The sequence below is a fragment of the Gigantopelta aegis genome, unplaced genomic scaffold, assembly GCF_016097555.1.
Source record: "Gigantopelta aegis isolate Gae_Host unplaced genomic scaffold, Gae_host_genome ctg4281_pilon_pilon, whole genome shotgun sequence".
Lineage (NCBI taxonomy): Eukaryota > Metazoa > Mollusca > Gastropoda > Neomphalida > Peltospiridae > Gigantopelta > Gigantopelta aegis.
The window spans coordinates 19,045-31,865 of record NW_024533778.1 but is presented as its reverse complement, the minus strand read 5'-3'; the positions used below and the strand labels follow the sequence as shown (position 1 = coordinate 31,865).

Here is a 12,821-nt window from a genome sequence, read left to right as displayed (position 1 = left end):
AATTAATAATAACAATTTAAATATAATATATATATTATAAATAGAATATAAATATTAAACATATAATATAAATAATTATATTATATTATATATTTTTAATATCATCCCTATAATTTATTAAATTAAAATTTAAATTAATATATATATAAATAATATAATTGGAATATAAAAATATTATATTATTAAGATATTTATATAAATAATTATTTAATTAATATTAATAAAATTATTATAATATATAAATATATTATAATTAAATTAATATAAATTAATATATATATATATATAGATATATAAAATAATTATTTATAATTATAAATTTATATAATATGATTATTATATTAGATATAATAATAATATATATTAATAAATTATATTAATATATATATATAATATATTTATATTATAATATAGTAATATATCAAATTTTGTTATTAAAATTTATTATATATAAATATTAATCTATATATTAATATATATTATATAATAATTAAGGAAAATTATATATTATTAATATATTAATTATATATATAATATATATATTTTAATTCCTAATATAGGATATTGACGATATATTATATAGATATATGATATATATATATTTATATATAAGATATATATATATAGAGATTATATAGATATATAGAGAGAGAGAGAGAGAGAGAGAGGAGAGAGAGGATGAGAGAGAGGAGTAGAAGAGAGAGATTGAGGCGGTGAGATGAGATGACAAGGGAAATACCACACAAATATTCAAGTTTTCCAACCTGTATGGGGTGAGTAGTGAGAAATACGCTGGCTTGATAAGATAAAACACGGACGTACAATAGATTAATACACTTAGATTATTGACTTCGAAGTTCTGCTTTATCCTGTGAGGGTGAGTACGGAAATTCCGCGAGGCTCTACCATGAGGAATTCTCGTCTACGGCGCTCAGAGGAATAAAGGAGATATCCGACGTCATTAAAGTCGTTATTATCTTATCCTGCAGACCAGGTTAGAAAGGGGAAAAGGTAGTATTTCGGTTATTCAGCCACATCGTACGATGACTAGAAGTCAAATGAGTGATTTTGTAATTAGCTATGTGGTGACGTCATTATGGTGACTCAAATTCTCTTTTCCTGCGACCCATACGGATAAGGGGACTTGCTTTATCCGTAATCGTTATTTCTGTCAATAAATCGTACGATGCAGGCTAGATATAAAATGAGGAAGTCAACAGTAAGCTATGTGTCAAGCACCTGGTGACTCCAATGCCAAATCGTGCACTATAGCATATTTGACATAATGCAGATAAGCGTCTCATACAGACATTCTGGCACACATACATGCTTGCTGAGCGTAGAATACATGAAAGTCACAGATGCAGGGTTGTTAGCCCAGTGACTTACTCTAAATCCTCAAGGTGTTACCTATCAGAACCACCAGACAAAACACGCTTGAAAAACATCATTCATCCATGCTTGCTGCGTACGTCATGTATCGATGCAGGGTGTAGCAGTAACATACCAAATCCATCCAGGTGTTTCATACGGTCGTCCATGCATACGACCTCTTGAGATAAATCAATAGTCCTCGTAGTACGTCTGTAGTTACCACACACACACCAACCAACACACATCAAACACACACACACACACACGAGACATAGTACCTACATATATAAGTAATAGTATACAATATTTACACATCACAATTTCATAACACACACACACACACCGTACATCTCACATTCTGGGTGGAATAGAAAAATACTCAGTAGCGTCACCACGTGGATTGACCCTTCAGTGTAAAGTCGATTTGCACACGAATAGAATTACAACCGTAGCTTCACCAAGTCCATCTGACCTGGGCAGGCACGGTTTTTGCAAAACGAAGGATTTACAACCGAGCGCAATTTCCACTGGTTTTGGGCAGGCACGGTTTAAAATCGTCCATGTTAAAATGGTGTAACCAGCGCCCCACAACTGGTGTTACCAAAGGAATTTTGTATCTACCGTCTTTCTTTGGGAAAGGTGCATATAAAGAACCCGGACACCCAATAGCGAGAATTATAATTAATGTGCTATCGAGTCATATCGTTAAATGAAAAAATATTTGAAAGATTTTGCGCATGTAAGTAATAAAGATATGGCATCTCTCGGCCCAAGAGGTCCCCATTTTGGGACATATGGGCAAGTTTGGGAACATATGGGTATCAACACACTAATCCGCACAACATGGATTTGTTTTGTTTAGGCGTTTTAGAAATGCCAATTGTAGGTAGTCACAAATTCTTCTCCAGCCGTGTGTGTTGTGCTATACAGATGTAGTAGTATTGTGACAACTAAACTACAATTTAATGAACCCCCACGTGGTAGCGTTAAAACTTGACATAAATAAATAATGAATATAGAAATGGTTAAGTTCATGCAGTTTGGCGTGTTAAACAGGGGTTTGATGAAGATCCTGACAAAAAAATATATTTAAGAGAAAATCTTTATCGACAAGCCTATTATAATTCCAACCCCCCAGTAATCTGTTTATTTGGAAAATCTATTGTAAAGTCAAACTGTTCACGTCATGTCACGTCAATACTGCTTATGTTCTTCACAAACAATATTTAAAAGGTTTTGGGGCCATTATGGAAACTTTTGATGAAACGATTCTGATTCGTTATAAATTCGGATTACCAAGAGTCGGACATAATGCGCCTTTTTATGCCAGCCGTTACAATGTGTATTTTGCGACGTGCATCAGACTGGTATATCAAAGGCCCGTGTTTGTACCATCCTTGTGTGAGGGGTAGTATGGATAAAATATGTCTATGTATTCTGGACTATTGAATACTCTTGGATACTCTTGATACTCTTGATACTAGTGATGTATATAGTTATTCTAATGATATCCCTAAATGGATACTTACAGATACAATAGCCAGAGGGCAAGTATTTTTTCTACATGCGGCCTTCTGCTCGTGTTTAAAGTGATTAAACACTTTTTTGAAGTACTTACAGTGCTTTGAATTATTTTGTAATCAAACACTTGTGCTTCACCACTTATTGGTAGTTTTTTTGTTAAAACCCAATCTTATCCATGTTGCTGAAACAATTCCCAGCAGTGCCACTTCTTCTGCCCAGTCCGAATGTTTTATCAATATCACAGCAAAATTTCTGTTTAGGCAAATTGTCTGCTCGTAACTTTGAAACTATGTTTATTCGTTGTAATTAAAAATTTGAAATAAACCATCTTATCTCTATAAGTACATGTACTTATCCTTGTGGTTAAAGCTCTTTTAAAATGCGTTGACTTGGTACGTGAGCACTTTTGTAAAAGGGCTGAAAAAATGCTTTAATGCTTCAAGTACTTTTTAAAGTGCTTATCCTTGTGCTTTTAAGGACTTATAGTCAGTGCTTAACCCCAGCACTGACTAATAGATACTAATGGATATTATTGGATACTCATTGGGTAGTATAAATATCTATCAATAGTATATATCCAGAGTAGAGTGGGAGTATACTAGTTATCATTGTATGTCATCTACTACCCATAGAAATGCTCTGTTAGGTTCATTTTGTACATGACATCAAAACATATCAAGTGCCTTTACTTCACCAGCTGCTTTTTGTGTCAGCTAATTTAATAGCTACAGCTGAATCGCTTAATACCTCTTTAATGTGCTTGTTTATGTCCTGAGGAAGAATGAACTGGAGAGAGTTGAGAGAGAGAGAGAGAGGCGAGAGATCAGAGGATGATAGAGAGACAGAGAGGAGGAGACGGAGAAGGAGAGAGAGGAGTCATTCTCGTACATAGAATGTAATCACTTACTAGTCAAAAATTAGGTTATTTTCCTAGAATTATTTTAAGATCTTGTTGATAGCCTCAGCAAGCATGTACTCATAAAACTGATCTTTTAAACAATCCCGGACTAGCAATTAATACACATTTAACAACTAACAATACAAGAACTTTAATAATAACTAAAGAACTAATAAAACTAAGTATTACCATCAAATCTAAAATGGTTGTTAAAACAGCTTGAATTACAGTTACCATAAGAACTCTCTAATGCCTAGTTGAAGAGATAACACAATAGAAAAATATGTACAATAGATGTACTATAAAGTAATATTACAATAGCATCTGTACCTAATATATTCCCATCTGTATATTGGGCATATGCTATATAACATCGTTAAAGACTGTATCACAATTTTAATTTTTACAAATTAACAATGTGTGGATGTATATGGTGGTAGTATACTGTAATCATATAACAAGGAGTAGATGTTCTTATAGTGGTATTATAAGATACTCAATATAACAATGAGCGGATATGTTTATATAGTGGTATTATGGTATAGATCTTATAACAATGAGTGGATGCTATATAGTGGTAGTATGCTATATAATCAGATAACACTTAGTCAATGTTGTATAGTGGTATTATTACTATAATTATAAAACAAGGAGTCCGAGTTTATCTCAATGGTAATATATATAATTATATAACAATGAGTCGATGTTATATAGTGTTTATTATACTATAATATATACCAATGAGTCGATGTATATAGTGGTAATTATACTATAATTATATACAATGAGTCGATGTTATCTAGTGGTATTTATGACTATAATTATATAACAATGAAGTCGATGTTTATAGTGGTATTATACTATAATTATATAACAATTGAGGGCTTGTTATATAGTGGTATTATACTATAATTATATAAAGAGTCGTGTTATATAGTGGTATTATACTATAATTATACATCTTGAAAATTAAACAATATTTTTTACATTCATTTTTAAAATGAAATTATTATATTAGTTTCATCCTTTAGTGGTTTATGGCACATATTATAATTGTGGTTCCTTGGGGTCATATTTTTGTTATTATAAGCAACCACAAAATTCACCACACAAACATTTAAATATAACTTTACTATACAATATTGCTCTTAGTATATGAGTCATAAGTACCTTGTCGTGGTTAGCACATGATCCCTTTCTCTTACGTGGGATATGTTGTTTTCTATTCTTGCCCTAGTAATTGTCATACATGAGGTCACTATGCACATATGAGCTAAACCTAGCCAACAAAGGGTTTAATGATTTATTTACCTGATGCTAACTTACCTTCCTGACTTAACAAGTGCTGCTACACTGCCGATCTTGACGGATCACAGGCTAGATCTGAGGAAGAAGCGGGAGAGAAGAAGAAGTGATATATGTTACAGTTTTTAGTAGTTGTTCCTTCCCTATTATTACCGGATTTAACATATGATTGGTCAGTGATTCTTACCTAATCTATCCAATGCCACACTACCCAGTTTTCTTTAGCTAATGTAAACTTTTGATTTAATTGTAGATCAATTGTGTGATAAGCTCCCATTTGACAAACTGGTTTTCTGGGATATTAGTCCTTTAAATCGAACTTGACATGCAGTGTATCATATTCTACACTTTCTATAGAGATAGTTAGAGTGGTACGGACTCGTGTCTGAAGTACTGGAACCAGTAACTGATTCACTGGTCACTTTTCTAATAGTTAAAATAAAAGAGATAGACTACTATGAGAGTATTACAATACAATTGAATCAGAGCCAAAATACAGTGAGAATTATAAATACTAAATACGTTTTTTTAAAACTACCAACAATATATTTGGTACAACTATTAGTTATACAATAGGGTTAAAAATTGCATAATTATTAATAGAAGGGTACCTATAGAGCTATAGTTTATTGATAAATGAGGCTTATCCTTATACAGGAGAGAGCGTGGCTGAACCAAGTGACTCTTATCCATAAAACCAGTAACACTGTCATAATGCACATGTAAATAACTGTTAGAGTTAGGGGATGGATTAAGTTGATCATGTGAAATATGGACCTCTTGGTACAAATAGAGTATTAAGTGACACTATGAATCTAAATACTTACTATTAGTTTTGTTAGGGTTGTTGTACTATACTACATAATATGTGTGTGTATCTATATATACCTTATTGTAGTTGATCTAGCTGTCTCCATTGGCAACTAAATTATAAACATGCCACATGTCTTCAGCCTCTTCTGGTATTAAGGTCACCTGAATAATATAATAATTATTGTATATAGATTGTCATGGAAATGAGTGTTATAGACAAAAACTTACCCAGATCCATTTTTGTCAATAAATCTTTTTTCTAACTTCATGTTGAATAGATTTGGGTGTGGCTTGTTCAGGTATCAATGAATTCTATTATCTTAAATGGCCACCCATACACAAAAGATGTTCGAAACACTTGAAAAGCTACTGAGAGGGACACCACTATAGAATGCCTGGCTGCCTCAGTGTGATTTAGATGTGTTAGTTCAATAGTATGTTGCTATGTACCTTAACACTAAATCATGATAGTTTTAATGGAGTAACTATTAGACAAACCACTCAGTGAAGTTAATGTAGAAGCAGCTTTAGTCAGCTGCTCCCTGTCTCCTTTGGAAACGTGGAAACAAGAGGGACGAGAGGTGTGTGGATCAAGATTCCAACACATCAATCTGAACTAATTCCTATTGCACACAAAGTAAGATGTGCATTTGGGGACGTGTCTACATGTTATATGGGTAAATGTCAACTCATATAGATAAATTGACAAGTGACATAACTAAGTCTTGATCCTCTCTTTTATAAATAAAACTTATTTTTTTAATTAAGACCTTTTATTCACACGTAGAATAGAAGGACAATTACTATATATGCAGGATATAACTGAATGTAAATTATATAGCATATTATATTTTGAGTCACTTTCCATTGGAATCCCCCACTTAAAGTACTATTATATTAACAATATATAGATATTAATATAAACAAGAGAGATATTACTACTATTACATTGAAAGTTTGTTCACATCAACTTTGACCTTTGTTTTTTCTACCACTTGATAACTTTTTTAGCCTTTTCTTATTCAACTGCTAATTATAAAACATCAAAATACTATAATAATAGTACTAACTATTAATGTAGTACAGTTTCGAAATAATATGCTTAGCAGTTTCCATGTTAACTGTATTAATCTGTTGGCAAACAGTAGTGTCATGTTGCCACATATCCATGAGCCATTGAAATGATTTAAAGGTCAAAGTAAATATGAATGGTTTAGTATTGACTTTTTCTTTTCTATTATTTTATAGTTAGGTTTTGATTTCCATCATGCTCAAAGTGGTATACGTCATGTTAACAAAATGGCTACCTACGACAGAACCAAATAAACTACCAACATATGCTAACCATTATGTCGGTATGATCATGTATATTACATAACTTATTAATACTTCTATTTATTTAACAATCAACCAATCTTTATTAATATTAATATACATTTTTAGGAGTTGCTGGATTTGTAATAAATGATATTAATATGAGCTCTTAGTTGTCCAAGAGAAATATCACATATCTCTAAAGAGAGCTCACATGGAAATTTCCAGGTGGTCTCACTGATCAAGGTTAGTTGATTATTATTATATAGTAATAAATGAGTTGACCTTTGAACTAAGTGTTGACCTTACTATATCTTTTGTCTGTTCCCCAGAGAGATATCTCATAGAGACTGCAATACGTGAGGTTAAAGAGGAGACTGGAATAGATACAATATTTGTGTCTCTTCTTTGTTTCGTCACTTACATCAATATCGTTGGGAACAAGCAGTGACCTTTATTTTTGTGTGTATATTAAAAACCATTACATACTGATATTAAAATGGACACTGGTGAAATAGCTAGCTGTAATGGATGGATGTAAGTAATATAACAACTATTGTGTATTATTATTGAGTAAGTGTTCCTGCTATTTTCACAGAATTTTAGAGATATAGTTGTGTTGTCACATGTTGAGAATCAATAAAATTTCTCTTAATAACTTCTTCCCTTGAGATTTAATAATATATATTATTGTCCTCTTATTCTCTAGTTAAATGAATATATTGCTGATCCATAACCAATAATCAAAACCGATTAATAGCTGAGACTTTTGTAGCCAGTCGTAAATGTGGTTACTCTCTATCACCAACACTCTATCCTCCACTTCTTCCCAAATTAAACCTGACCTAGTACATTATGGTATAGCACCACTAGTATGGCCATCCAATGAAGAGAGAGAGTAGTATAGTACAGTACAACCTAGACTGTGATTATTATGATGTTATTTGAGTGTGTTTATATTTATTAATTTAATATTATTTTTAGAAATGGTTCTTTTACACCTCCTAACAGTAAGTGCCATATCTCACAACAAACATGTGTCCCAATAATAAATTTATTTAAAAAGTATAGACCAAACTATTAAAAAAATTGTTTTCATTTAAATTTGTTTACTTGATTAATTTATAATATCACCTGCAGATTACTATTAAAAAATATACTACAACATGTCTAATACTATTGTAGATAGAAGTGACTATGAGACCTGAAGAATCAAATTACAAATTTATTCATCAAAGACTGTACTATAATACTTAACATCTCTTAATATGCTACTTAGATCAAAAATAAATAAAACTATATAATATTACAGTAAAGTGAATATCAGTTAATTTACTATGTAAAATGAGTTTTGTCCCAGTGTTACAGGTTAATAGATTCAGGTTATAAATGTTATCACCAACTTGTTTACTGTTATTGTTAACAAGAAGATACTCTACAACTTTTGTTAGTGTAACTCAATCAGTACTTGACTGCTTCAAAAATTCCTTAGTCCCAATGACAATTTCATTGTATCAGGATTAGCAACATGGTCTGCAGGGAATTGAATGAGACTTCAATGTTTCACTCAAGATTTATTAGATCTATTAAAGCCGTTCTTATTTTATTTGAAAATACATAGTATTATCAGATATCTGATAATACTAACATATATATATTAGCATATCTGACTGATATGCTAGTAATTATCTTTGACAAATGGGTATATTACAAATTTATTCAACAATAAAAATGGTACTACAATACTTCACACTGTTTAATAATAATATGTAACAAGTTAAAAATTAGTAAATAAAAGTCATAATTTAAAATTGTTCACATGAGTTATATATCATTACTTAGCTGCACTAAAAATTTACGAATGTCCATCAGCCACACTTTTTTGCTGAACAAGAGGACCCTCTACAGCTTTTATTAGTGTAGCCCAATCAGCATTTGGCTGCTTCAACCAGTATTCATCATCATTGACAAGTTAGTGGTTCATATTTGTGTTATTTCTTTGATCCACACCCTCCAGTTTATCAAATGGGACTTTCAAGTGTTCTCCCCAAATTGAACCAGTGTGAGGAGATGGGGGCTAGCTGATAAGGCATCCTATTTTCTTTGGTTTTTGTACCCTATATAATTTATCATTAATTACTTAAACTATTTTAAAACACTACTTCCCTGTCTCTTTAAAACCAACTCCTTCCTCAGCTGAAGGATTGCGAAAGTTGGTCGGCTTTTCTTCACAATGAAGAGTGAGATCACTTGTTTGAGCTTTGCTGTAACAAGATAGTGAGGACAATTCATTTTAGCAGGTAATGCCATTAGATTCATATCTAAAGACTAGCAGAATTAGAATAAAGAAGACAAAATTGTTATAAAATAATATATTGAAGGCATCTATCATAACTGTATCCTATACATACCTGAGTTGACCACAATCTTCAGATCCACCACACAAATCGAACTTCTGTGGTCTGAACAGAAATTTGCCTTTGATCCAATACTCTAGCACTTGTATTAAGAGTTTCTTTAACTCTGCTAATGCAATCTTCAAGAATTGGCACTACTCTTGACATACAGTAATAAAAGACTGAGGAGAATGACTATCAGGAGCACATCGTAATACATTCACTTGCATAGCATAGTGTAGATCTGTGAGTATAACACTATCAATTTGAGACACACCATATGTAAAAAGTGACACGATTTCGAAAGATGCCATTATCAAAGAAAAGCTCACATGAAGGACACTGGCCCATGGTTTGTAGCTAAACGAGGTAAAGAAACCTGGTGGTGTTAAACTTAGTGGTGGGAAATACAACATGCAGAGGGACTGCATATTGTAAATAACCAGATGGACCTTGTTAGGATCTCCATGAAAGAATCAGCACTGCTGGTTAAAAAATAATGCTTAACAGCCTGATCATATTCCTTGGTATGGACTTCAGCAGCAAGACGAAACGAACCAATAGCTTCATTTATACCATTTATGATCAAGACCTTCACAACCCCTCCAGACAGATTCATCATGATAAAATGGCTGAACTAAGATCCCTTTTCACGAAGCAATTTTCTCCAATGCCATGTACGAGCCCCTGTATCTCTTTCCTTTAAAGTGAATACCTCCCAAGAACATCCACAAACCATTTAGGATTAATGATAACAGCATTCTGCAAGCCGTCACTATGAGGGTAGAACAACAGGACTCCTACATCATGGTAAAATAGGAGGACTTTGGGGACATCATCAGAAGAATTTTGCAGGCTACTCCTATAGCATGAGCTTCTTCAAGATCAATGACATTCTTAGGATATCGCTGGATCACCTTTCGGAAAAGAACCAACTACTGGAGTTTCAACAATGAGCTTATCAGAAGTGAATTACAAATGACTTTTCGTAAATTTGCAAAATTAGGATCTTCAAATTCCCCTTTACCAGAACTGGTGTTGTCGACAATGAGGGTATCTTTCAATAAGTGGTGTCAAGATTTTGTCTTGGTAATGTGATTCAAGTTTCTGTCTTCACTTCTGTCTTCTTTTGCTCATTCAATTGATCTCCATGTGTACCAATGCAGTATATACGAGGTGTATTCTGGAATGGCACATTGTATATCTATAAGATGACTATGAATATTGGCCATCCAGCTGAGTAACAACCTCCAGTGTAGTTTCATTGACTTCATCGTCAAACTCATTGTACTCCCTGAGTACTGATCACTGAATGCCACTTTTTCACTGAAGGATTTCAATGCATTGAACATGAGGAAAAACATGGTACGAGGTGTAAGAAAGGCTGGGAGGATTTCAAGAAAGACAGGTTTGACCACCCAATCCCATATATGCAAGAGAGGTTGAGGTTTCATCTCCTTAAGATCATCTTTAGACATTCTATAGGCACGTTTCATAGCCTCGAAAAGATTGACTCCATAGTTTCTTTTTCGATATTATGTATTTGCTCTTCATTTAATGGCACATCTTTAAATCATAGCAGCAATGGCAGAAATAGGATAAAGACTTATGGCAGCTACTTTGCTATGTAGGGGTCTGGGTGTTGAGCTAGAAGGATATACCCATAGCAATAGTTGTGCACATTTCATTTAGCTCATCATCAGATGTCACTTCTTCCATTTCTCTTCTGGAGATCCACAGCATGCCACTTATAAATTAACTGGGTTGAACATAGCTGATATCAGAGATGATAGTACTGTTTGTTTTAGGATCAAAAGGTAGTTCCATCAAAGATCGCTTTAAACTTGTTTTTCCAACACCTGCTGTACCAAGGAGTATCATGCGTCCATATGCTATATACCAGCTTTCCCTCCGTTAGAGCTCTTCTATAAGCACTCTATATAAAAATATATAATATTAGTAACTAATAAAAACATACAAATGTTTATCAAAAACTAATTTGATATTGCTAATTAAATGTGAAAGACTTGTCCCAGCTAGGAAATAACAATAATAACAATTATAAACTTATGCTGTAATGGTATCAGGTATGTGGTAGCAATGTCTGTTTAGGGATTGTTTCATTAAAATGGATTGAACACTGCATGATATCTAGATATCTAAACTCTACATGGCAGTACATATATTGTCATAAATTAATAAACTCATTTAATTTGCGCGATTTTCTCTGAAATTCGCCAATAATTCGCCAAATTTTAACGCTCGACCAATAAATCCCAGGGTATGGTATATCCTTACATACCACTCAGACTGAAAGATTCTTTACATTTGCCCTTGCAAAGGTTGACTTCATCTTGCAATCCAAACAAAATGTAATACAAAGTAAATGATTGTTAATTTTATGAAATATTTTGCTTTAACATGTTTTAACAAAACATTCAATTATTTATATAATCCAGGATAATCTCTATACACAGGCAGTGCTACTGCATGCCTAAAAAGGCACCAAAGGATATTATACTAGGGGTTACTAACACAATAATTATATATATAACACTACAAGAAATAAGGTCCATGCTGTCATAAGGGAAAGAAAATAAAAGATACATAACCCTTGAACATTATGACAACAACTTCTCATCATACATTACACTTGTTTATTACCCAATTATTGTATCTACTTAATCCTATATATGTGCAGAAAATACAGATCAATTGGTCATGAAAATGTTGATTATATGGAAAGGGAAAAAAGAAAGATACATCAAATGTAAACATCAATGACAATATCTACTTCATCAATAAATTATATTAGTTACTAACATAATTATTACATCAACTTACATCCTATATAGTGGCATACAGGTCAAGTTCTCAACAGAGTGGCATTAAAAAGTAAAAAACAACAAAAAAATACATTTAAAATTGAACATTAATGATACAATTGACTTTCATTAATACATTAATAACACAATTATTACATTAAGAAAAAAAAGGTCAACTAGTTACTAAAATGACATTATCAGAAAAAGATTAATATAAAATTTACTATTAACCATAAAATCACATTCTAATATATATTACACTAGTTACTAACATAATTATTGTAATTACTTACAATCTAAACAGTAGAAGAAATACAGGTCAAGTTGTCATTAGAGTGGCATTAAAAAAAAAAGAAAAGATACATTTAAAAT

General features: G+C 32.2%; 1 protein-coding gene and 1 pseudogene across 1 annotated transcript; one reads left to right on the top strand and one right to left on the bottom strand.

The window, feature by feature from the left end:
• Window positions 1-1,094: 1,094 nt before the first annotated feature.
• On the bottom strand, window positions 1,095-6,183 carry LOC121392676 (annotated as a pseudogene).
• On the top strand, window positions 6,182-7,765 carry LOC121392675 (nudix hydrolase 8-like; the record flags this gene model as incomplete). The annotated part of the gene is given in 6 exon segments (XM_041523786.1): window positions 6,182-6,213; window positions 6,437-6,551; window positions 7,163-7,195; window positions 7,197-7,269; window positions 7,358-7,400; window positions 7,688-7,765. Coding segments are annotated over 6 exon segments (374 nt in total), but the record flags the coding sequence as incomplete, so codon positions are not given.
• Between the last annotated feature and the right edge of the window lie 5,056 nt (window positions 7,766-12,821).